Below are 21,669 nucleotides of genomic sequence, written 5' to 3'. Positions count from 1 at the left end.
TCTCAAAACTCTGCAATTTCAGTTTATCTCCTTCTTGTTCCAAAATTTCCCAATATTTCGGCCATTTGGCCTCCATATTGAGCTTTTTCTGAGCCTTCGCTTCCATTGGTGACAACCACCTTGGGGTTTTATTTTCCAAGTGCTTGTCAACGTTTTCAGGCAGTTTGGAGACCTCCGGTTTAGAAATCCAGCTCAAAGCAAGGTCATTCCTGATGCTTTTCTGTCCATATATGGGACTATGAAAGAGTGGTGCACATTGGAACAGGAGCTTCCAAACCGTGTTCCGCAAGCTTCCTTCAGGTGGTCTGAGAAGTGTCTGTGGATTTGTGGCTGAAGACAGGAGAGAGAGCGCACCCATTGCATTTAATATACATACTGATTTTTGACTGCTTCTTTTATTTATTTTGTTGCATTGAAATCCGAATTCTGTGGAATTCAATAAAATGTGATATATAAAAGGCAATAAAAAAACACAATTGGAAATCATACAGCATCTAGCACAGCACGTTATGTTTTGCTACAACAGGCAAAAAGAAAAAAGAAATAATGGTCTGCGTAGACACTCCACAATTTTTAGATGGGGTGTGAGGGGGCAAGTTTGGAGACCACTGCTTTAGAATCCTTTGCAGTGTTCAGGGGTTCCATAGCAAGCATTTAGGGTGGGGTTTCTCAGGCTCAGAGACTGAATGCTATTTATCAGGCGCTCAGGATGCTCCCAGACCATGCCCCCCCCTCACTGGTCCTCCTCCATATCCTCCCCAAGTGCTTTGGCCTGACTGAAATGTGTCCTTGAACTTTAAGTAACTCTTCTTGCTTTTCTGGATGGGAGGATAGGGACGGGTCTGTTTAGAAGAGAGAGGAAAGACATTTGTTTGCCTGGAATGTCATCCGTTGCACAAAGCGAAGATAGAGAACCTGTGAGCCTTTAGATCAGTATTTCCTAAACTTGAGTCTCCAGCTGTTTTTTTGGACTACAGCTCCCATCATCCCTGACTACTGGCCCTGCTATACTTAGGGATGATAGGAGTTGTGGTCCAGCAAGACCCAAGTTTGGGAAATCCTGCTCTCGAGGTTGCTGGACTCCCAACTCCCATCAGCCTCTAGCCAGCATAGCCAAGGGTCTGGAATGCTAGGAGATGTAGTCCAACAATGTCTGTAGGGTGCCACGTTTCTCATCCCTGGTACACAGGTTAAGAGTCACATCCATTGCGCTACGTACCCCTGGTCATGCCCCTTTGGCCCTTGGCTCCACCCACCACTCATATGTGGCCCTCAGGATGAAAAAAGTTCCTCACTCCTGTCCTGATTTAGAGATTGAGCTCTTGTGGACAGTTCGTATTGTATAACTCGGGCTTGGGTCCAGTCTTAGCCATTCTTAGAGTAGGACCATTGAAATAATAATAATAATAATAATAATAATAATAATAATAATTTATTAGATTTAAATACTGCCCTTCACCACAAGATCTCAGGGTGGTTCACAGGGTAAAAATACAAAGTTAAAACACAAGTAAATAGTTAAAACAAAAACAACAAAACAATACACCCCCTTTAGTCAAAAGCAGTCAGGGATTATAATTTAACACCCTTGTGACCTCTTCCACAAAGGAGGCTGCCCACTGTATCTCTTAACGATTTATTCCTTTTATTTTTGTCTGCATTTGCACTAGGTGTGACTAGGTCACTTGGTCAAACCCAATGTAGCAGTGGCCTCAGAAAAGCCCATTCATGGAAGAGTCTGCCTGATGCAACCCTGTATGAGTCACTGCCCTGGGCTCATCTCTACCCATTCAGGGGGCCTCACTCAGGACGCATACAGAAGCACGGCTCCACTGAGAACGGCAATTCCTTTCTTTTTCATACTCTAAAAGTAAAACCCTTAGGAGGGGGGCTGTTAAGTGTTCCTCTCCTTCTATTAAATAACGATTTCTGCGTGTTGTCTGACATTCGGAAAAGCACGGCTTTATTTATCCTCCGCCCATGCTGCTTCTGCCTTGCTGAATGCTTATTTGCCACCTGCTCCTTTCCAAAGATTGCTCTTCCATTGAACACACGCTGTAGATTTTACCGAGCTCCTTCTCTTACACACAAACACACCTGTCTCCTGCCAGATTTATTGCTGCAGATCTGCCCACTGTCCTGCAGCCCTGGTACCATTCCATGCCTGCTTCTCCTGCATGCCTTCCCGTTGCCCCCTCCAAGCTTCCCCTCATTTCCCCTTCCCATCCTTCAGCCCTCGCAAGCTCCTTCCCTCCTTCCCGTAAACAACGCAGACACTTCCCAGGGGAAAGGTTACTAGCGGTCAGTGCAGCGCAAGTTCGTTGGGGGGTATTTATGTCCAGAGAGGCCCGAGAGGGGAGTCCAGAGTGGGACCAGCTTCTCTGCAAGCCAGGAATTCCAGAGCAACGGCCACTGGGACACGGGGTAGGGTTGTTTCCTCCTGTGGCTCGTTTGTGAGAACAGCCGCCGGTGTGATCACACAATATTAGCCTGATTCTTTTAATAGTGAGCCGGCCAGCCTATGCTAGTTAACGGATGGGCACATTTTAATTTGCAGACTCACAATTTAAGGCTGCTCCTTTATTTATTTATTTTAATTTTGGGGTTTCCCCACCCTCTCGCTGATTATCGTCATAGGGAAAGGAAAAGGCAATTCTAAAACAATATAGACTCCACAGGGAAGCTATTTTGTGTTCCGTTCCAAACCCTTCCCAAGGTCCCGTTATAAGGAGGTTAAAAGGGACACGGGTGGTGCTGTGGTCTAAACCACAGAGCCTCTCGGGCTTGCCAGTCAGAAGGTTGGCCGCTCGAATCCCCTTGACAGAGTGAGCTCCCATTGCTCTGTCTCAGATTCTGTCAACCTAGCAGTTCAAAAGAACACCAGTGCAAGTAGATAAATAGGTACCGCTGTGGCGGGAAGGTATACGGCATTTCCGTGCGCTCTGGTTTCCATCACGGTGTCCCGTTGTGCCAGAAGCATGCTGGCCACATGACCCAAAAAGCTGTCTGTGGATAAACGCTGGCTCCTTCGGCCTGAAAGCAAGATGAGCACCTCAAACCCATAGTCGCCTTTGACTGGACTTAGCCGTCCAGGGTCCTTTACGTTTACCTTATAAAGAGGTTACTGTAATCTTTGCAACTGGTTGATTTTTTAAAAGAGAATTCAATAAAGTAGTCCTTGCCAACTTGCTCACCCCACTCAAAAGGTTATGTACTCCCAACTCCATAACCAGTATGACCAAGGGTCAAGATGAGTTAATATATTTATTGCTGGAATAGCTCAGTCAGTAGAGCATTGGAATTTTAATCTCAGGAACGTGAGTTTGAGCCCCCTGTTGGGCAAAAGTCTCCTGCATTGCAAGGGGTTGAGCTAGATGATCTTCAGCGTCCCTTCCAACTTGGTGATTCTATGGTTCTATTGCATTTCTACCCCACCTTTTTCTCCAAGGAGCTCAAAGTGGCATACATGGTCCTTCCCCCTCCTCATTTAATTCCCACAACGACCCTATGTGGTGGGTTAGGGTGAACGGAAGTCACCCAGTGAGCTTCATGGCTGAGTGGAGATTTGAACCCGGGTCTCCCAAGTCCTAGTCTGCCACTCTAACCACTGCACTATACTGGCTTTGTTCAACTGTTCCAGACCTAGACCCAGTGGCGTAGCGTGGGGGGTGCAGGGGGGGCCGGCCGCACCGGGCGCAACATCTGGGGGGGCGCTCGCACTCGCAGCTCTCTGCCCCTACCGGATTAGGGGGCGCAAATTACTTGCCTTGCCCCGGGTGCTGACAACCCACACTACGCCACTGCCTAGACCCACCTCTGACTCCCAAGCTGAAACTGGAGCCCCCTTTCATGTTTTCACTTTTGATTCATACTTAATAGTGCACGCCATTAATCCCAAAAAGGCAGTTCACTGAGCAACGTACATACTGTTACTTCAGCATTACTAAATGAAAACTAGTCCTGCAGTGTGTCAGTGCCCAATTTGCCCTAATGGACCAGCCTTCGCCGATTTAGGGCTTTCCCACCCTTCGTCCTGGCAGAATGAGGTGGCAAAGCAGAGCTTTCCAAACTGTGTGTCACAACATGTTAGTGTGTCGGCTGCAGTGTGCAAAGGCTCCCTGTACTCCTCCCAGAGCTGGAAAGGGGTTAGTTTAACCTCCGGTTTGCTAGTAAAACTGAATTGCTATACAGTGGTACCTCAGGTTAAGAACTTAATTCATTCTGGAGGGCCATTCTTAACCTGAAACTGTTCTTAACCTGAAGCACCACTTTAGCTAATGGGGCTTCCCGCTGCTGCCGCTGCATGATTTCTGTTCTCATCCTGAAGCAAAGTTCTTAACCCGAGGCACTATTTCTGGGTTAGCAGAGTCTGTAACCTGAAGCGTCTGTAACCTGAGGTACCACTGTACAGTGGTACCTCGGGTTACATACGCTTCAGGTTACATACGCTTCAGGTTACAGACTCCGCTAACCCAGAAATAGTGCTTCAGGTTAAGAACGTTGCTTCAGGATAAGAACAGAAATCGTGCTCCGGCGGTGCGGCGGCAGCGGGAGGCCCCATTAGCTAAAGTGGTCTTCAGGATAAGAACAGTTTCAGGTTAAGAACGGACCTCTGGAACCTCTGGAACGAATTAAGTACTTAACCCGAGGTACCACTGTATTGCGAAATGATGCGTGTCTAAAAAGTGTGTCACCAACACGAAAAGTTTGGAAAGTTCTGTGGCAAAGTCTCAAGGTTATAGAGTGAACTGTACCACTTTGGCCTTCAGGTGGAGAACTGCGTTTAAACATCCCCCCCCTCCCCTAGTGCTAACCTCCCCAGCAACAATTCCCTGCAAGCTGAAGAGAGAAAAACGCTCGCTCTGTCTTGTGCGGGTTTTCTGCTTATAGAGGAGTCTGTGAGCAGCGCAGGGAAGCATCAAAAAAATGTGACCTGTCAGCTGCAGTTTCAGTGGTGCAGTCCGTTGTATCATCCTGCTCTGCTGCACGTGCTGAGCGAGGGCTGGATCCCCCTGCGTTCAGCGGGTACTTACCCTCAGGTTAGTGGTGCGGAGAATGCAGCCTCAGGGCCAAAGCTCGACGCGACACTATTCGTACAGTTAGCAATGGTGTCTTTGTCAGTAGATATATCGGGAGAGACAGACCTGAATGGAAAGGTTCTTCTTGTTTTTAAGCAACATCCTGCCTCTTTTGCCCTCTTCCTTTTTGTTTCATTCTTCACAAACTTTATACCATTTGGCTGTTGTGGGACTTGGGTGCATTTGCGCCAAAACTGTCTCGCGTGCCTGGTCACTCGGTTCATGCTCTGTGTCTGTATTGAGTGGGGTTTGTATGGAGAAAATAAAGCTAATTTAGCTTGGGGGGCAGGGGCAAGGGGCAGGGAATCTGGATGCTACTTTGGCTTTGCCTTGTAAGTATATGTCTTGTCTTGGATCCCCGGAAAGCACAGATTGCCTAAGACAATGGCATACCCATCTTAAGTGCAATGCAGAAAAATACTTTCCTGGTCGCTCGTTTTGCCTTCTAGCCATGTGTTTGCAGGGAACAAGGGACAACTGCCATGAAAACAAAGAGTGTCTCTGTATAAGTGCATGGAACTGAAACAAGGGTCAGCAAACTTTTTCAGCAGGGGGCCGGTCCACTGTCCCTCAGACCTTGTGGGGGGCCGGACTATATTTTGAAAAAAATAATGAATGAATTCCTATGACCCACAAATAACCTAGAGATGCATTTTAAATAAAAACACACTGATTCCCAGACCGTCCGCAGGCTGGAATGACAAGGCAATTGGGCCGGATCCGGACCCCGGGCCTTAGTTTGCCTACCCATGAGCTAAAACTACAGTGGTACCTCAGGTTAAGTACTTAATTTGTTCCGGAGGCCCGTACTTAACCTGAAACTGTTCTTAACCTGAAGCACCACTTTAGCTAATGGGGCCTCCTGCTGCCGCCACACCGCCGGAGCACAATTTCTGTTCTCATCCTGAAGCAAAGTTCTTAAACTGAAGCACTATTTCTGGGTTAGCGGAGTGTGTAACCTGCAGTGTATGTAACCTGAAGCATATGTAACCTGAGGTACCATTGTATATGTATATTTTATTTATTATTATTATTATGGTTGTCAGCAATGCATTCCAGAAGCAAGGGCTCCCTCCAGACATTCTTTCCGTTGTACATTCATGATTATTTGTGCTCATGATAGTATCAGAGTGGCTAGACATGACCCTGCTTTCAATAGCATTTGGGCCTGCAGAGGTTTCAGGGAGGACGTGACACTTTGCTTCTAGTCAGCGCATGTCCCCATACCTCCCTGCTGAATTCCTGTAACTTTTCATACCACAAATGCTCCAGTTTATTTTTTGGTGGCGCTTTTGTTGCGCAATAGCACCGCAGGAGTGATCCTCTAGGCAGAAATAGTGCAGTGCAGTTGAGGAAGGATTGCAGAACAAGAAATAACAAGGAACACTGGGATGCTGTCTTCCGGGGCTGCACTCTTGTGTGAGATCGTGGCCCCGATAAAAGCACTTTTTCTGGGCACAGTGCCCCAAAACACACAATTTGGGATGCTGCACAAGATTGCGGCCCTGGAAAATCATTTTTGGGGGGTGAGATTGCATCCTGAAATTGCACGAGAGCACAGCTCCTAAATTGGCTGTTGTTTTCTCATGGGGAAAAGCAGTATGTTCTAGTTTGCCCAGGACAGTTGTGGGGTATGCTGTTGTGCCAATGACATGTTGCAGAATACATCTGCTTTAAAAGCACCAGTTTAGAGGGCCCCAAGTCCTATTGGGTTCAAATAAATGTACATGGGATGGTTGCCTTACCAGTAAATTCTAGAGTGAGCCTATGTTTCCTCCTCAAAAGTAAGCTCCACGTGGGAGTTCACTTCCTAGTAAGTTTGCAGAGGATCACAGGATTTAAGACCCATTAGGCACAATCAAATATACTTCAAAGTAAACATATAGGACTGTAACATATAGGACTGCATGCTAAATCAGTTAAATTTGTTTACACTAAAATATTAATGGAATAAGCATTTTGTTTCCCCCCGCTTTGTTAATAAAGGATGTACGTATTTGTCACAGTGGGAGCTATCTTAGAAGATGCATGCCATCCTATGTGAAATAGGGTGTTTTCAGGGACGGGGGGGTTGCCTTTTCAGTGATGGAGCCTGCCACCTACAGATTTTTAAAGTTCTTTTATTAGAAACAATTATATAAAAAATGTGTTGCCCTTTTAATCAAGAATGCTTTTATCAGAGTTAATTGAAAGGGTTTTCATGGGGGTTTCATCTAGCCAATTAATTAGCTAAACATTCCACCCTTCACTGAAGTCTGGAGTTCTTGCAGAAATTCTAAATCCAGTTTTGCAGTGTTATTTTATAGCATTACAACAATCACTGGGGACTCTACAGACTCTCTCTCTCTCTCTCTCTCTCTCTCTCACACACACACACACACACACACACAACACCAACACACTAATCATTAGTTCCATGATTGTGCCCCTGAAGTGTGGAATTTGTTGTTGTGCATAGCAAATTCAACATCTTGGGAATCTCTGCCTTAAGTTTTGTTGCTGTTTTGTTAAACAGAAATAAGTCTCCAAACCTTAAGACTTCAGAGAAACACTTTGGAGTGTGTGGCTGAGCACGTATCTCACAAACTGGTAGCGGGAGGGCAGGTTGAGAAAGCAGATGCAGAATACATTTTTACGCTAAGGAAATATCCTGGAAACTCTTCTTAAATTGAATAACTAAGACCGGATTTCAGAATTCAGCTTCTCTGTTCGCAAAATGTGGAATCGCTCGCTCAGACAGACAGGCTCTGTGGATTGTCCTTTTGTCAGCAAGCACGGAATCAGGCCAAAGAGGAGGAAGGATTGAAATCCAGTCATTACCGGGTTCCAAAGGGACAGATGAAAAAAGCCGGGCTGGCAGTATGGCTCACCATCAGGACACTGAATAAATCTAACATGTGCCCTGGCAGATGCCACCGTTTTGCCGGGGCTGTAATCCGTGCAAATCAGGGCTGGTGGTCCCTGCAGAGTACACGTGATTAGCCTAACTCGATGCCAACCGCACAGCCTGCCTGCAAGTCGGAGCATGAGATATTATTAGAAATAATTTCCTATGGCTCACAAAGTGAAACAAGGATGGTTTTGTTAATGAGAGGTCAGATGCCTGAGCTGGGCTGGCGGCAGCACCCAGCATCCTTGGGTGGCTGCTAGGAGCCAAGCACCCCGGCAGCTGCCCACCAGCACTGGCCTGCCTGCCTCCTGTCCCTTGGCTGTGAACTTTTCTGGTATCAGCTAGCTGGGTCAGCCACTTGCCATTGTAAGGTCCAAGTTGTGTGTAATGCAAAGCCGAACCATAGTTTAGTGTGAGCTAACAGGTTCCTGGAGAGGAGAATGCAGCCAATTTGTTTCTCCCTCCACTGCACTGATCTAAGCCACGGTTTGGCTTCGCATGTTGACTGATCCTGGGCTCATGGTTCAGCTTTTTCCAGGCTAAACATCACCCACCAGTTATCGAACTTCAGCCGTCTTGTAAAGATGTACAGTGGTACCTCTAGTTGCGTTCTGCTCTTGTTACGGACTTTCAGCTTATGAATGCGGCAAACCCAGAAGTGTTTACTTCCAGGTTCCCCACGCATGCATGTGCAAAAGCAATCTGTGCGCTTCACGCTTGCGCAGAAGTGATATGTGCGCTTTGCGCATGTGCAAAAGCGCTCGATCGCGTCACGCACATGTACAGAACAGGCAATCTAGTTGCGGACTTTTCAGGGTGCAAACGGCACCCCAAAATGGATTAAGTCCGCAACTAGAGGTACCACTGTATCTTTTTGCCCAGGCTTTCCCTGGACCCACAAGATTTGACTCTGTTGTTATCGAATTCCTGTTGTTATAATGCTGTTTTCCTTTTTCCTTTTTGGTATCTCAGTGTTACTCTACAATTGTCTTGTTTTATGTTGTATTTAAACAGATTTTTAAAATATTAAGCGGTGTGGAAACGATTCTAAATAACAATAATAATAAAAATAACTGAGAGCCCTCTTGGGGAAATGCCTTGTTTCAAAATGTGGCATTGAAATCCTTGAGTAAAATAAATTCAGCAGTCTTTTTGAGGTTGCCTTCCGCAGTTTGCTTTTAGCACCCTCTGCATCTCAGAGGGTTTTGCAGTTTCTAATTCCTTTTTTTTTTGTTTTGTTTACTTTTTCAAGTGTATTTCACAATGTTGTGTATTATCATCCTTTTTATGTACGTAACCAACAAGCAACAGAGCAAATCCCCCTATAATTATTCCATTTTACAATTTTAGATCTGGAGATTTTAATAAGCATATTAATATTACACCCCCACGCCCACCCTATCTACGCCCCAGACTTAAGGTGATGCCTATCCCTGAGGCGGGTTCCTCATGCAGGGAGAGAGACTGACCTGAGGCTGGTCTTTAGGACCTCTTGGTGCTCCCTCCGGTCTTATGATTTTCCTATATTCTCCTAAAAACAGCCCGACACAAGGGACTTGACCTGGGCTGCCTTCTTACGACGTGCCTCCCTCTGACTTTGCCTCTTTGCAGTTCTATGTGCTGGGAGCTGTGCTGGCCCCGATCCGTGTCGCGCTGGCCTTCGTGGTCCTGTTCCTCATCTGGCCCTTTGCGCTGCTCCAGGTGGTGGGATTGCCGGAGGAGACCCTCCAGGAGCCCTTTTCTGGTTGGAGAAAGTAAGTAGTGGGCCCCGCTCCGTGGGTTGCCTGGACCTTTGGACCCTGCTGTGCTCAGCTCTCCTAATGCCCCTTCCTTTTGTTTCCTGCCTCCCCATTTCTCCCCCCTTTTCAGCACAGTTTCTCACGGTTCTGTCTACTTCCTGAGCCGCCTGATGTTCTTCTTGCTGGGCTTCATGAGGATACGGGTCCGGGGTCAAAGGGCTTCACGGCTGGAAGCGCCCATCCTGGTGGCGGCCCCTCACTCGACCTTCTTTGACCCCATCATCCTGCTGCCCTGCGACCTCCCTAAGGTGGTCTCTCGCACCGAAAATCTCCACGTGCCCGTCATTGGAGGTGAGTGACTCCAGCACAACAGACCAGGGCTGTGGGGAGGGAAGGGAATGGGGCGGCCTTGCAAACAGGAAACCATCGGCGGGAAGAGGTTGCTCTGCAGCCCTCTCGGAGCAATGCCTCTGAAACGAGGTCCCCATCTGATTAAACATTTGAAGCTGTACTATGCCACTTTCGATAGCCACGACTTTCCCACAAAGAATTCTGGTAGCTGTAGTTTGTTAAGGATGCTGAGAGTCATAGGAGCAAACTGCTAGGGACCGAGGTCCCTTTGCCCACACCCCAATAAAATATTTGAGGGGGCCTCCCTCCCCCAAGTTGCCATTCAAATGGTGGGTGGGTGCCATATCATGTGATCGATTATGTGGGGTGGGGCTTACCTTTGCGCCCCCCCATATTTTATTCTGCACCCCTGCTGAAAGTTGTTAGGAGACCCCAATTCTCCTCACAGAGCTGTGATTTCTAGAGTGTTCTAGGAAGAGCGGTTGGCTGTAGCACCACTTTGTGAGGGGAATAGGGGGGTCTATTAGCACTTGGTAAACTACATTTCCCAGGATTCCTTGGGGAAAATAATGGCTGTTTAAAGTGGCACGATACCGTTTCAAATGTGTAGTGCAGGTGGGGCCCAGGTCTTCCCATACCTAAGTAAACATTGTAAATGCTACACCCATATCAGCTGTCTCATCTCCTGGCATTTTATTCCCCAGGATGGGCTGAGCCTCTTTTTTCATGAAATGATGTGTATGGGTTAGCAGGAATAAATCCTATGTGCTGCCCTGCCCCGTGTCATTCCTAGTGAAGCAAATTTCTCCTCAGTCCGACTAACTTCCAGTCTCATTCCTGGGATGGGGGGGGGGAGCTTCAAATTACAAAGCATATTCAGGTGAGGTGAGGAAGGTTGGTTTGGTCTTCCCAATCCATTTTCTGTTCAGGGAAGTGTCGAGAGAAAGGCCTTTAAATGTAAACACAGCAGATACGTGAATGAATGCATGTGGCTCCCCTGTGACAATTTGTTTGGCCCTCACTTTAAGACAGTTTTGTATACTCACTCATCTGATTCTCCCAAAATCTCAACTTTTTCAAGGTTTGGGGAGGAGGGTTGGCAAGGGGGTGGTTTTTACTGTTGGATAACTCCATGTTCGTGTTGAAGCTTTGATGGCAAAGACTTTAATTTCAGCAGATCGGGCGGCTTAGGAGGGAAAGGTGCTTGGGAAATAAAGAATGCCTCGTAATGTCTGTGTCAGTAAAGCACCATATAATAATAAACAAGGGGCTGAGAAACAATGGTGGGCGGTGGACGTCCCTTTCCTGCCTCGCTGGTGGGCTTTCGATGGGACCACCTCCATGAGGCTCTCTAAGGTGTTGAGACCACACTGCATGCCACTAACTTGGGAGGCTCGAAAAAGAGGATTGGACCAGTTCATGGAGAAATTGGAGACCAATTCAATGGCTGTGCTCTGCCTCCACAGTCAGAGGCAGCAGTGCTTATGAATACCATTGGCCTAATCCAGGAGGCCCTCCTGATGTTCTTATAATAGACAGCTCTCTTGGCAGTTCTGCCACTGCCAGAAGCATGGGAAGTGGCGACCTGGAGAGTCCACCAACTTCCGAGGGAGACCGTTCCATTGTTAAACAGCTCTGGCTGTCAGAAAAGTTCTTCCCGATGTTTAGTCGGAATCTCCTGCCTTGTAACTTGAAGATTACTTCGACAGTAAAGTATTTACAGTGGTACCTTGGTTGTCGAACTTAATCCATTCCGGGAGTCCGTTCGACTCCTGGAACCGTTCAGAAATCAAGACGCGGCTTCCGATTGGCTGCAGGAGCTTCCTGCACTCAATCGGAAGCCGCATTGGACATTCGGCTCCCCCCCAAAAATGTTTGCAAACCGGAACACTCATTTCTGGGTTTGTGGCGTTCGGGAGCTGATTTGTTTGGGAGCCAAGCCGTTCGGGAACCAAGGTACCACTGTACTGGGATGTGCTTCTTTTGTTGAATCTACACTATTCAGGTTGGAACAAGTTTGTTTTATTGTGTGTGTTTTTAATACATTGTTTTGCTTTTAAAGGATAAATATATGACTGTGTCACCAGGACCTCCCCTGGGACCTAGTGGCTAAGGGTGGGCCAGAGATCTTAAATAAGTTGATTAAAATAAAACAAGACTTCTGGGGAAGCTGGGAAGCTCTGCTAGACGGGCCTTTGGTCTGATCCAGCTGGGCTCTTCATATGAAACACTCGTTCAGATCGCCACAGCGATTTCAGATTTAGGGAAAGCTTCCTTAGGCCAATTACCAGGATTGAGGTGTCTGGCAACGACCCAGGGATGCCCCTAAGTCCACCCCGCTCTTCCAAATCCCATTTCTCTTTCTCTTCCACCCCCACTAGCCCTGCTGAGGTTTAACCAGGCCATCCTGGTCTCGCGTCACGATCCGGCTTCTCGCAAGAAGGTAGTGGAGGAAGTGAAGAAACGGGCAACTTCCCAGGGGAAATGGCCGCAAGTAAGGTTTTTACAGGAGCTGCAGTTTGCATTCCTGAGTTACCGGTTTGGGTCCCTGAGTAAGATAATCTGCTTTATTTCCCCTTCTCTTGTTTGCAGGTACTTTTTTTCCCAGAGGGAACCTGCTCAAACAAGAAAGCCTTACTGAAGTTTAAACCAGGTAAGAGCCTGTGGGGAGCTGGGCAGATGAGCCTGTGGACAGAAGTGGGTGCAGGGCATTTTAGCTGTGGTAGGAACTCTACTCCTCTCATTCATGCTGGGCAGGGAAAGGGCCTGGAGCCTGGGCCTGGAGACTGGGCCTGGAGCCTGGGCCTGGAGACTGGACCATTAGGTCCAGTCATGGCCGACTCTGGGGTTGCAGCGCTCATCTCGCTTTATTGGCTGAGGGAGCTGGCGTACAGCTTCTGGGTCATGTGGCCAGCATGACTAAGCTGCTTCTGGCGAACCAGAGCAGCGCACAGAAACATCGTTTACCTTCCCGCTGGAGCGGTACCTATTTATCTACTTGCACTTTGACGTGCTTTCAAACTGTTAGGTGGGCAGGAGCAGGGACCGAGCAATGAGAGCTCACCCCATCGCAGGGATTCGAACCGCCGACCTTCTGATCAGCAAGTCCTAGGTTCTGTGGTTTAACCCACAGCGCCACCTGGGCAGACAATCCAGCAAAAATGGGGGCACAGCCTGGGTTTACCTTCAGCCACCCATAGGATGACTTGCTTTTATTTTCATTGATTATAGTTTGTTGTTGTTTAGTCGTTGAGTCATGTCTGACTCTTCGTGACCCCATGGACCAGAGCACTCCTGTCTTCCACTTCCTCCTGCAGTTTGGTCAAGCTTTTTGTCCATGGAGTTTTCTTGGCAGTTTAGCAATTCTTTATTGTACAGTCGTACCTTGCAAGTTCAACTTCCAAAACGTTCGGAAACCAAAGCGCAGCTTCTGAAAAGGCTGCAGGAAGATCCTGCAGCCAGTCAGAAGCTGCGGAAGCAGCGCCGGATGTTCAGCTTCCAAAAATCATTTGAAAACTGGAACACTCATTTCCGGGTTTCAATTGTTTGGGAGCCGATTTGTTTGGGAGCCAAGGCATTTCAAATCCAAGGTACGACTGTAATCTTAAATGTAAACTGTGTAGGTGCAAATAATAATTTAATTTGCAGACATTTAAGTGTTAAGTGTAAATAATAACTTAAATTGCAGACATTTAAGTTTTCTGTTTACTGTTATATTGCAAAGGATTATTTAATATTGCTTTAATTGATATAAGTTGTTTATTTGTAAGTTACGTTTTTATTATATATATATATTTACAGTATTGGGTCAGATTGCTATTAGGTGTGTGGCCTTTGCTATCTATTTTGCTGTTTCTTCAGCTCGCAAAACCGCCTTGTGTATAGCAATACAAAAAGGCGGTACACAAATTAAAAGTGACTTGAAAAGAATGAAACGAAGGACACAAGAGCAAGTCTTGAGGGTGTGTGTTCTTCGTCCTCAGGTGCCTTCATATCTGGTGTCCCCATCCAGCCGGTCCTCATTCGATACCCAAACTCTCTGGTGAGTCTACAAGAACATTAGGGAAGGGTGGGCAGAACATCTGGTTGGCAATAATAATAATAATAATAATAATAATAATAATAATAATAATAAATTTATTTATACCCTGCCCATCTGGCTGGGTTTCCCCAGCCACTCTGGGTGGCTCCCAATAGAATATTAACAACATGATCAAACATCAAACATTAAACAGCTTCCATCCCTGACATCTCCAGGTAGGGTTAGGAAATATTCCCTGTCTGAAACCTTGGAGAACCACTATCAGTTGGTGCTAAGCTATATAGACCCCATGTTTTGGCTTTGCATCGTTCCATTGCTGATGTTCCCAAAGGTACTGATGGTGAGGCAGCTGAAGAGGCTGTATTTCAGTTCCTCTGCACATGCATACAGCTGTGCACCTGAGTTCGATGCCATGACAAACCTCCCTAGATATTATTTTAAAAGTGCTTCTTTTCTTTATAGGATTCGACGACATGGGCATGGAGAGGACCTGGAGTGTGAGTAACTGACTAGGGGGCGTCAAATCTGGAACACTGTGTGCATTTATGTGTGGGGTGGGGTGTGCTGCAGGCCGATGGGGGCTCGGTTTGTAGCCAAGCGTCACCTTCCATTTTTGTCCTTTCAGGTTAAAAGTCATCTGGTTAACAGCATCTCAACCCTGCACAACAGTGGAAGTAGAGGTAAGGAAATGTCTCTTTTTCCTTTCCTTTCCTTTTCTTTTTGCACTGCAGCGCCCCCTACTGTGCCACGCTTCCTAATGCAAAGTCTCAGATTGCCCGAACTCTTTAGGATTCAGAGTCAGAATCCATAAGTTCAGATTCAGTTAGCTACCCACTCCAATTTCTGAAGGGAGTAGTTTTTCAACACCCCTCATCCCCACCACTAACATGGTATAACTCTTTTATCATACGCAATTATGGGAATTTCTGGAAAATTTGAAGCCGTAGAGAGGGAGAAATGTTTTGCTGCTGTTTTTTTCTATGGAAAACAGGGTGGAACTTTTGAGGAGGGGAATTGAAATATATGCAATACTCATTTGCCAAAGGTGAACTCATTTTACTACTTTAACTGCATAGTATGCACTATTTAGCAGCAGGGATGGCATGCAATGTACAGAGCAATCGTAAGGATGTTTACTCAGAGACAGGGCCCACTTTTCAGTGGAGCTCACTCCTAAGTAAAGGCTCCCTGAAATTTCTCTCCTACTGGAAAAATGGGGGGTGGGAAGTCCTAGCAGAGTGGGGAAAGAAAGTAGGGGGAAAGCTGTGGGTTTTTTTTCCTTCCCAGGAGGTTTCGTGGACCATCCCAACTCTTAATCGCATATCAGACCCACAGCAAGCCATCTCTCCCCGATTGGGCTCATAATTCTTCCTGTCATTTTCAGTTCCTCCCAGTTTATCAGCCCAGCGCTGAGGAGGCTGTGAACCCCACACTGTACGCTAACAATGTCCAGAAAGTGATGGCCAAGTAAGTATGGAGAGGGAGCAGGTCTTCATAGTTTTGGGGGAGTGAGGGACTTTGGTAGGCTGGGCATGGGGCGGAATCCTGTTTAAAGTCCTTGCTTCCCCTCAAAGAATTCTGGGAAGTGAAGGTGACCCTTCGACAATTCCTAGCACCCTTAACAGTTCCCAGAAATCTTTGGAATTACAGTTGCCAGGAATCTTTGAGGGGAAGCGATGTGCTTTCTGTGTGTGGCACGGATACGACCAAAGAGGCCCAGAAATGAGGAGGAGAGGCAGTGGCTGTGTGGAAGAGATGAGGCGAAAAAACTAGACCCAGGCCCCAAATCAAGGGCACTCCCCCCCACTACAGCCCCACAGATTGCATGGACACAATCAAAAGTCCTCCATTCCACTTTATTACAGTGTGGAAACTTCTGCTGCTTGAAAGGTGTCAGAAGCAGCCACAGGGACTGTGAGCATTTAAACCGGAGGGAAATGGGGAACGTGGTAGCTCTAGTCAGAACAAGAAGAAGCAGCAGGTAAAATAAAGAGAAAGAGAGAGGCTTTTCTGCTAGCAGGGAAAAAACCCACCACCCTTAGGGAGCTGGTTCAAGTCCCTGGTGGTTAATGTCTGGGGGAGACGATCAGGATGTTTGTGGGCAGGAAGTGTGACTGCAGCATTGGCCCTTGACGCAAGCTGATGGGAAACCCCTCCTCTTATCAGGCGAGGCCTCAATTTGCTACTTAGACCTTTTTCCCCCCTCCTTTCCTTTGTCTCTTGCCCCTTCTCCCTTTTTTTTTTGGCCAGAGCCCTGGGAATCCCAGCTACAGATTGCGAGTTTGTGGGCAACCTTCCAGTCACCGTCGTGGGGCGCTTGAGAGTGGCCCTGGAACCACGCATCTGGGAGTTGGGCAAAGCGCTTCGGAAGGCCAGGTGAGAGGCCGCATTTGTGTGCAGGAAGGTTGAAGGTTGAGCTCCAAGCATCCCCAGTTAGAAGGATCAGGAAGTAGGGGCTGGGAGAGATCTTGGCTTGAGATCCCGGGAAGCCACTCTGAGCAAAAGGACACTGGTCTAGATGAGTCTGTTCTCTCTTAAAAAAAAGGAAGGGGGGGCTGGGAACACACAGGAAGCAAAGGAAGATGCCTCATATCAGACTCTTGGTCCATCTACCTCAGTGTTGTTTACACTGACTGGCAGAGCTCCCCAGTCTCTCCCAGCCCTGTCTGCAAATGCTGGGAATTGAACCCAGAACCTTCTATGTGCAAAGCAGATGTTCTGACGCAGCAAGGGCTGTGCGTCACTGGCAGGAGAAAGCCACTAGTTCAAGAGTGCATGAGAGGGTCCCACATCAGGGCCAGCCAAAGCATGATGGTCAAAGCAGCGGTGGTGCCCAGGATGCCACGTTGCCATTTTCTGATGGCAGCTAACTTTCCCTTCAGTCTCCTCTCGCGACGGGCGGACATGCCCCCTCATCATCCATGGCAGAGTGAAGCATGTGGGGAAATCCAGAAGAAGGGTACAGTGGTACCTCTGGTTGCGAACGGGATCCGTTCCGGAGGCCCGTTTGCAACCTGAAAGGAATGCAACCCGCGTCTGTGCCTGCGTGAGTCACGATTCGCCGCTTCTGCACATGCACGTGACGTCATTTTGCGCATCTGCACATGCACAAGCGGCAAAACCTGAAAGTAACCCTTTCCGGTACTTCCGGGTTGCCGCGGGACGCAACCTGAAAACGCTCAACCTGAAGCAAACGTAACATGAGGTGTGACTGTACTTGTTACGGTAAATGTGAAAACCTTGCTTTCCTTATTGGTTCCCCCCCTTCCAGCCCGACAGGGGGAGTCAAGAGCCAGCTGGATTCCTTGCCTGCTGGTGCATCAGGGCAGCTAGGGCCGAAGGAGCTGGCTCATTGGCTGGGGCTGGCCTGCCCTGAGGATGTCGAAGGGCTCTGCACCTATTTCCAACAGGTAAGTGGGAGCAGGAGGGAAAGCACAGAAGCGGTTTGTGCAATCGCAAGTCAGTGTTTTAAATGCGAAATGTCCTTGAGGGTTTTGGCAGGACGGCGGTATGCAAATGTAGCAAGTACAGTGGTACCTCTGGTTAAGAACTTAATTCGTTCTGGATTTCCGTTCTTAACCTGAAACTGTTCTTAACCTGAGGTACCACTTTAGCTAATGGGGTCTCCCACCACCGCCACACGATTTCTGTTCTTATCCTGAAGCAAAGTTCTTAACCCAAGGTACTATTTCTGGGTTAGCAGAGTCTGTAGCCTGAAGTGTCTGTAACCTGAAGTGTCTGTAACCCGAGGTACCACTGTAAACGTGTTGGGGTTATTGTTTTTTGTTTGTTACTATGGTATTTATTTTTTTGTTTTAATATTGTAAACCAGCCTGTGATCTTTGGATGAAGGGCGGCATAGAAATTTAATAAATAATAATGATGCGTTTTACTCTTTGCATTTATATCCCACTTTTTCTCCATGGAGATCAAAGTGGTTCTCCCCCTCCTTATCTAATCCCCACAACAGCCCTGTGAGGTAGATTAGGCTGAGAGGCCATGACTGGCCCAGCGTCAGCTTCATGGCCAAGTGGGGATTTGAACCCTGGCCTCCCAGGTCCTAGTCCTAGTCTGACGCTCTAACCACTGCACCACACTGCCTTTCCAAAATAGAAAGGACATGGAAAGATGTGGTATTCAATGAATATCCTGAAACAAGGGGAGATGCTTTGTGAAAATGGCTGCAAAAATTCTAAATCACTGTTAATGTGCTCCCTGATTGGCTAAGATTGGCCATTGTGATCTGCATTGGAAAAGCCGCCATTGTCTTAGCTACGTAGGCCTAACTTGCCCTTTGTTTTGCCTGCACATAGCCAAAATCTTATGGGAAACAGAATGGGGGAAATAACAGTGAAACAGGGGTGAGCTATGGCTGTGAACAGCTTCACAAAAAAGGTGATTTTAAGGTAATCCAGCCCCCTGCCTAATTTGTCGCTACTTTTTGAGGTTAAAGTTGAGCCAGGAGAACATCTGGTTCAGTGTGCAATGCATTTAGTCCTCTCCTTCTTATATCTCTTCCCAGGATGCCGATGGCAACATGGACTCCCGGGAAGTGGCCCTAGCCCTAGAGGCATTGGAAGGAGAGCACAAACCACAAGAACTGATGTTTCGTGCTTTTAAGGTAACCATTGTGGTTGAGTTCGATGGAGAGAAAGTCAAGCTAGTGATTTGATGGAGACAGAGAAACCCAGTTCTCTGCTAAACATCTAAACAATGAGTTCGATGGCACTGGCTAGAGGGTATGGGGTGATGCCTAGCCCTTCTGGCTTGTTGCCTCCCCCCTGCATTCCACTCCCCCAGCCATTTTTCTCAGCATCTTGGTTGGGGAGAAGCATTCAGGGAGGGGAGTTCTAGGGTGGTCCCTACAGGACTTCTGTCTACGTGAAGCACAAGTGGGATTGTGAGTTTAGAAAGGGGTTAATCCGAGTGATGGAAGTCATGGCTGCGTGCTTCTGTGGTCTAAACCACAGAGCCTAGGGCTTGCCGATCAGAAGGTCGGCGGTTCAAATCCCCGCAACGGGGTGAGCTCCTGTTCGGTGCCAGCTTCTGCCAACCTAGCAGTTCAAAAGCACGTCAAGTGCAAGTAGATAAATAGGTACCACTCCAGCAGGAAGGTAAATGGCATTTCCGTGCGCTGCTCTGGTTTCACCAGAAGCGGCTTAGTCAAGCTGGTCACATGACCCGGAAGCTGTCTGCAGACAAACACCGGCTCCCTCGGCCTATAGAGCGAGATGAGCGCCGCAACCCCGAGTCATCCACGACTGGACCTAATGGTTAGGGGTACCTTTACCTTTAATCTGAGCGATGGAAGACATGGCTGCGTGTCTCTGTCGGTCTGGGTGGGCTATAGAACGAAAGGGGCGGGGATTGGGGCAAAGTGGACCAAACCAAAGGTTTAAAGGGGAGGAGCCTCTGCTGTGGCGGGAAAGAGGGCATTATATGCAATGTTGCATTCAGAGTTCATATCTGTGTTCCTGACATGCACACCCCTCTCTACAACGCCAGCTCTTCACGGAGACAGACAGTGAGACAGAGAACAGTCGGCTTTGCCAAGATGGATTCTGCGCCATTTTGCGCCTCCTGCTGGGCACACCAGGTGCAGATGGGGCCGAACTCTATAGTCGACTTTGTGGGGACCACAGCCAAGATGGACTGACCCTAGGTGAGATCCCTCATAAAAGCGGGGCATGGAAGGGGAGGCGTGACGGGTGTCGTATGTCGAGTAAATGAAGGGCACATTAACATCAAGTTTTGGGGAAGAAGGGTGTTGGGTTTTGAAGACTCCTAGGAAGTGGGTACAGATCAGGGTCTCATCCACACCATATATTTTAAGCATATGGCTTCCCCTAAAGAATTCTGGGAACTGTGGTTTGTTTGTTAAGGGTGCTTGGAATTGCAGCTCTCTGAGTGGGTGAACAATAGTTGCCAGGAGTCTTTGGGGGAAGCCATGTGCATTAAATATATATTCAAAAAGAAAGAGGTTGCTGATTGGGTAGAAATGAAATGAGAAGTGCGATTTGTTGATTTTGGTCAGCTCAGGTAGGGAAAATGACGAGGAAGACCCTCTGGAAATGTGGAGATTGAGGGTTATGGGAATGATTATGGAAAAGGATTGGGGACAGCTATGATAAGGGGCAAAAAGTAAGGAGGTTGATAAAAGTTGCAGGAAGAAGTGTCAACCCCAGGATGTCCAACATGGCATCTGTCGCTGGCGCCTACAGAGTCATCTTCTCCCTCCCTGCTGAAATTTGTTGTGAAAGATGCATTCTGCTGTAGCTGGTAGAATAGCTGCAATGTTTGTCAGATTGCCCGGTCGGGCGAGCCCACAAGAGTTTCTCAGGTTTGCAAATGGGCCCATGGGTCCCGAAAGGGTGTCAGCGCCTGGTCCATACTGATGCAACTTCTGATGCCAGGGGATTCTCCTAGGGCTACCCATACACCACTTTACACTGATATTCCTTATTTGTGCTTTTTATCTCGTGGTTTTTATCTTGTGAACTGCCCCAAGATCTTTAGATGGAGGGTGGTATATGAAGCTAATCAATGAAGTAAAATATTCACCCTGCTTTCCTTTTTCTCTCTTACCCAGATGAGTTCCAAGACTTCTCTCTCCGCCACCCTGACTATGCCCGCCTCTTCAGCACGTACCTGCGCCCCCCTGTGGCGTGCACTCTGTCCAAGCCTGGCCCCCCACCCACCTATGCTAATGGCGTTCCTGCCTCCCCTCCCAAGAGCAAGGCAGACTGAAAACCCCCTGAAAACTCTTTAGCCATGTGTATACAACGAAACACACAAACACAAACACACACAGCCATGCCACATCCTTGGCCACGCAGACCCCGCCCCTCCTGCTCGCTTGCTCGCTCTCTGCCGCCACGGTGGTTAGGCAAAGGGGGGCGGAGACACCCCCATCTCAGGGCAACCGTAACCGGGGAATCACAGCCGCAAGTTCTTTGGGGATTGGGGCTTCTCTCCGTTTATTTTAAAAGTTTTATTTTTGTTATGTTTTAATTATATCATTTTATCTTACGTTGTTGATATTCTGTTTTGTTCGTTTGACAATGGGAAGGGAAGGATGGAAGGGTGAGATACTGTTGCTTTTCGTTTTATTTTCTGTTTTGTAAAATATAAAAAGTGCTATTTTATATATAAAATAAATATCTATATCTCTATAATAAAAAAAAAGATATATGTATTCAGTTTTAAAACAAAGGTGGTTCCTGATTTTGTTTGTTTGCTAAGACTGGGGGAAGGAGTTTGGGCTGTGGGTGCAGAAGAAGACCTTGAGTTTCAAGGTTTTTAGTTGAAGGTTTTAAGGTTCTTAGTTCAAACATTGGAAGTTGGTCCATTTGGGCAAGTGGAACACTGACCCAGCATACACTCTCTCTGCTTTCAGCCATCCCCCATCTGCCTGCCTTCTTACTTGCAACCAATCCAGGGGGTGGCACTGCCAGTCACTGCCTCAACCATTGTCCAGTGGCTGGCATAATGGGACACCATCACTGCTCACCTGATCTCTGGTTGGTCGCATCGCTACTGCATGCTAGGAGGAGGAAGGGCAGCACGGCA

At 47.6% G+C, this 21,669-nt stretch overlaps 1 protein-coding gene across 1 annotated transcript in view; it reads left to right on the top strand.

The window, feature by feature from the left end:
* Positions 1–21,312, top strand: part of LPCAT4 (lysophosphatidylcholine acyltransferase 4) — a 33,473-nt gene extending 12,161 nt beyond the window's left edge. The window contains exons 2-14 of the mRNA XM_083581553.1: positions 9,580–9,722; positions 9,838–10,058; positions 12,440–12,552; positions 12,651–12,711; positions 14,042–14,100; positions 14,563–14,597; positions 14,726–14,780; positions 15,485–15,567; positions 16,351–16,476; positions 17,372–17,510; positions 18,623–18,721; positions 19,606–19,762; positions 20,690–21,312. Coding sequence (XP_083437679.1) covers positions 9,580–9,722; positions 9,838–10,058; positions 12,440–12,552; positions 12,651–12,711; positions 14,042–14,100; positions 14,563–14,597; positions 14,726–14,780; positions 15,485–15,567; positions 16,351–16,476; positions 17,372–17,510; positions 18,623–18,721; positions 19,606–19,762; positions 20,690–20,847 — 1,449 coding nt within the window. The 3' untranslated portion in view covers positions 20,848–21,312. The remainder of the gene's footprint in view (positions 1–9,579; positions 9,723–9,837; positions 10,059–12,439; positions 12,553–12,650; positions 12,712–14,041; positions 14,101–14,562; positions 14,598–14,725; positions 14,781–15,484; positions 15,568–16,350; positions 16,477–17,371; positions 17,511–18,622; positions 18,722–19,605; positions 19,763–20,689) is intronic.
* The last annotated feature ends 357 nt before the right edge of the window (positions 21,313–21,669 follow it).

The sequence above is a fragment of the Podarcis filfolensis genome (genome assembly GCF_964270895.1).
Source record: "Podarcis filfolensis genome assembly, chromosome: 13".
NCBI classification, from domain to species: Eukaryota; Metazoa; Chordata; class Lepidosauria; order Squamata; family Lacertidae; genus Podarcis; species Podarcis filfolensis.
The sequence above is the reverse complement of the archived record's forward strand: the minus strand, read 5'-3'. Positions and strand labels throughout refer to the sequence as shown.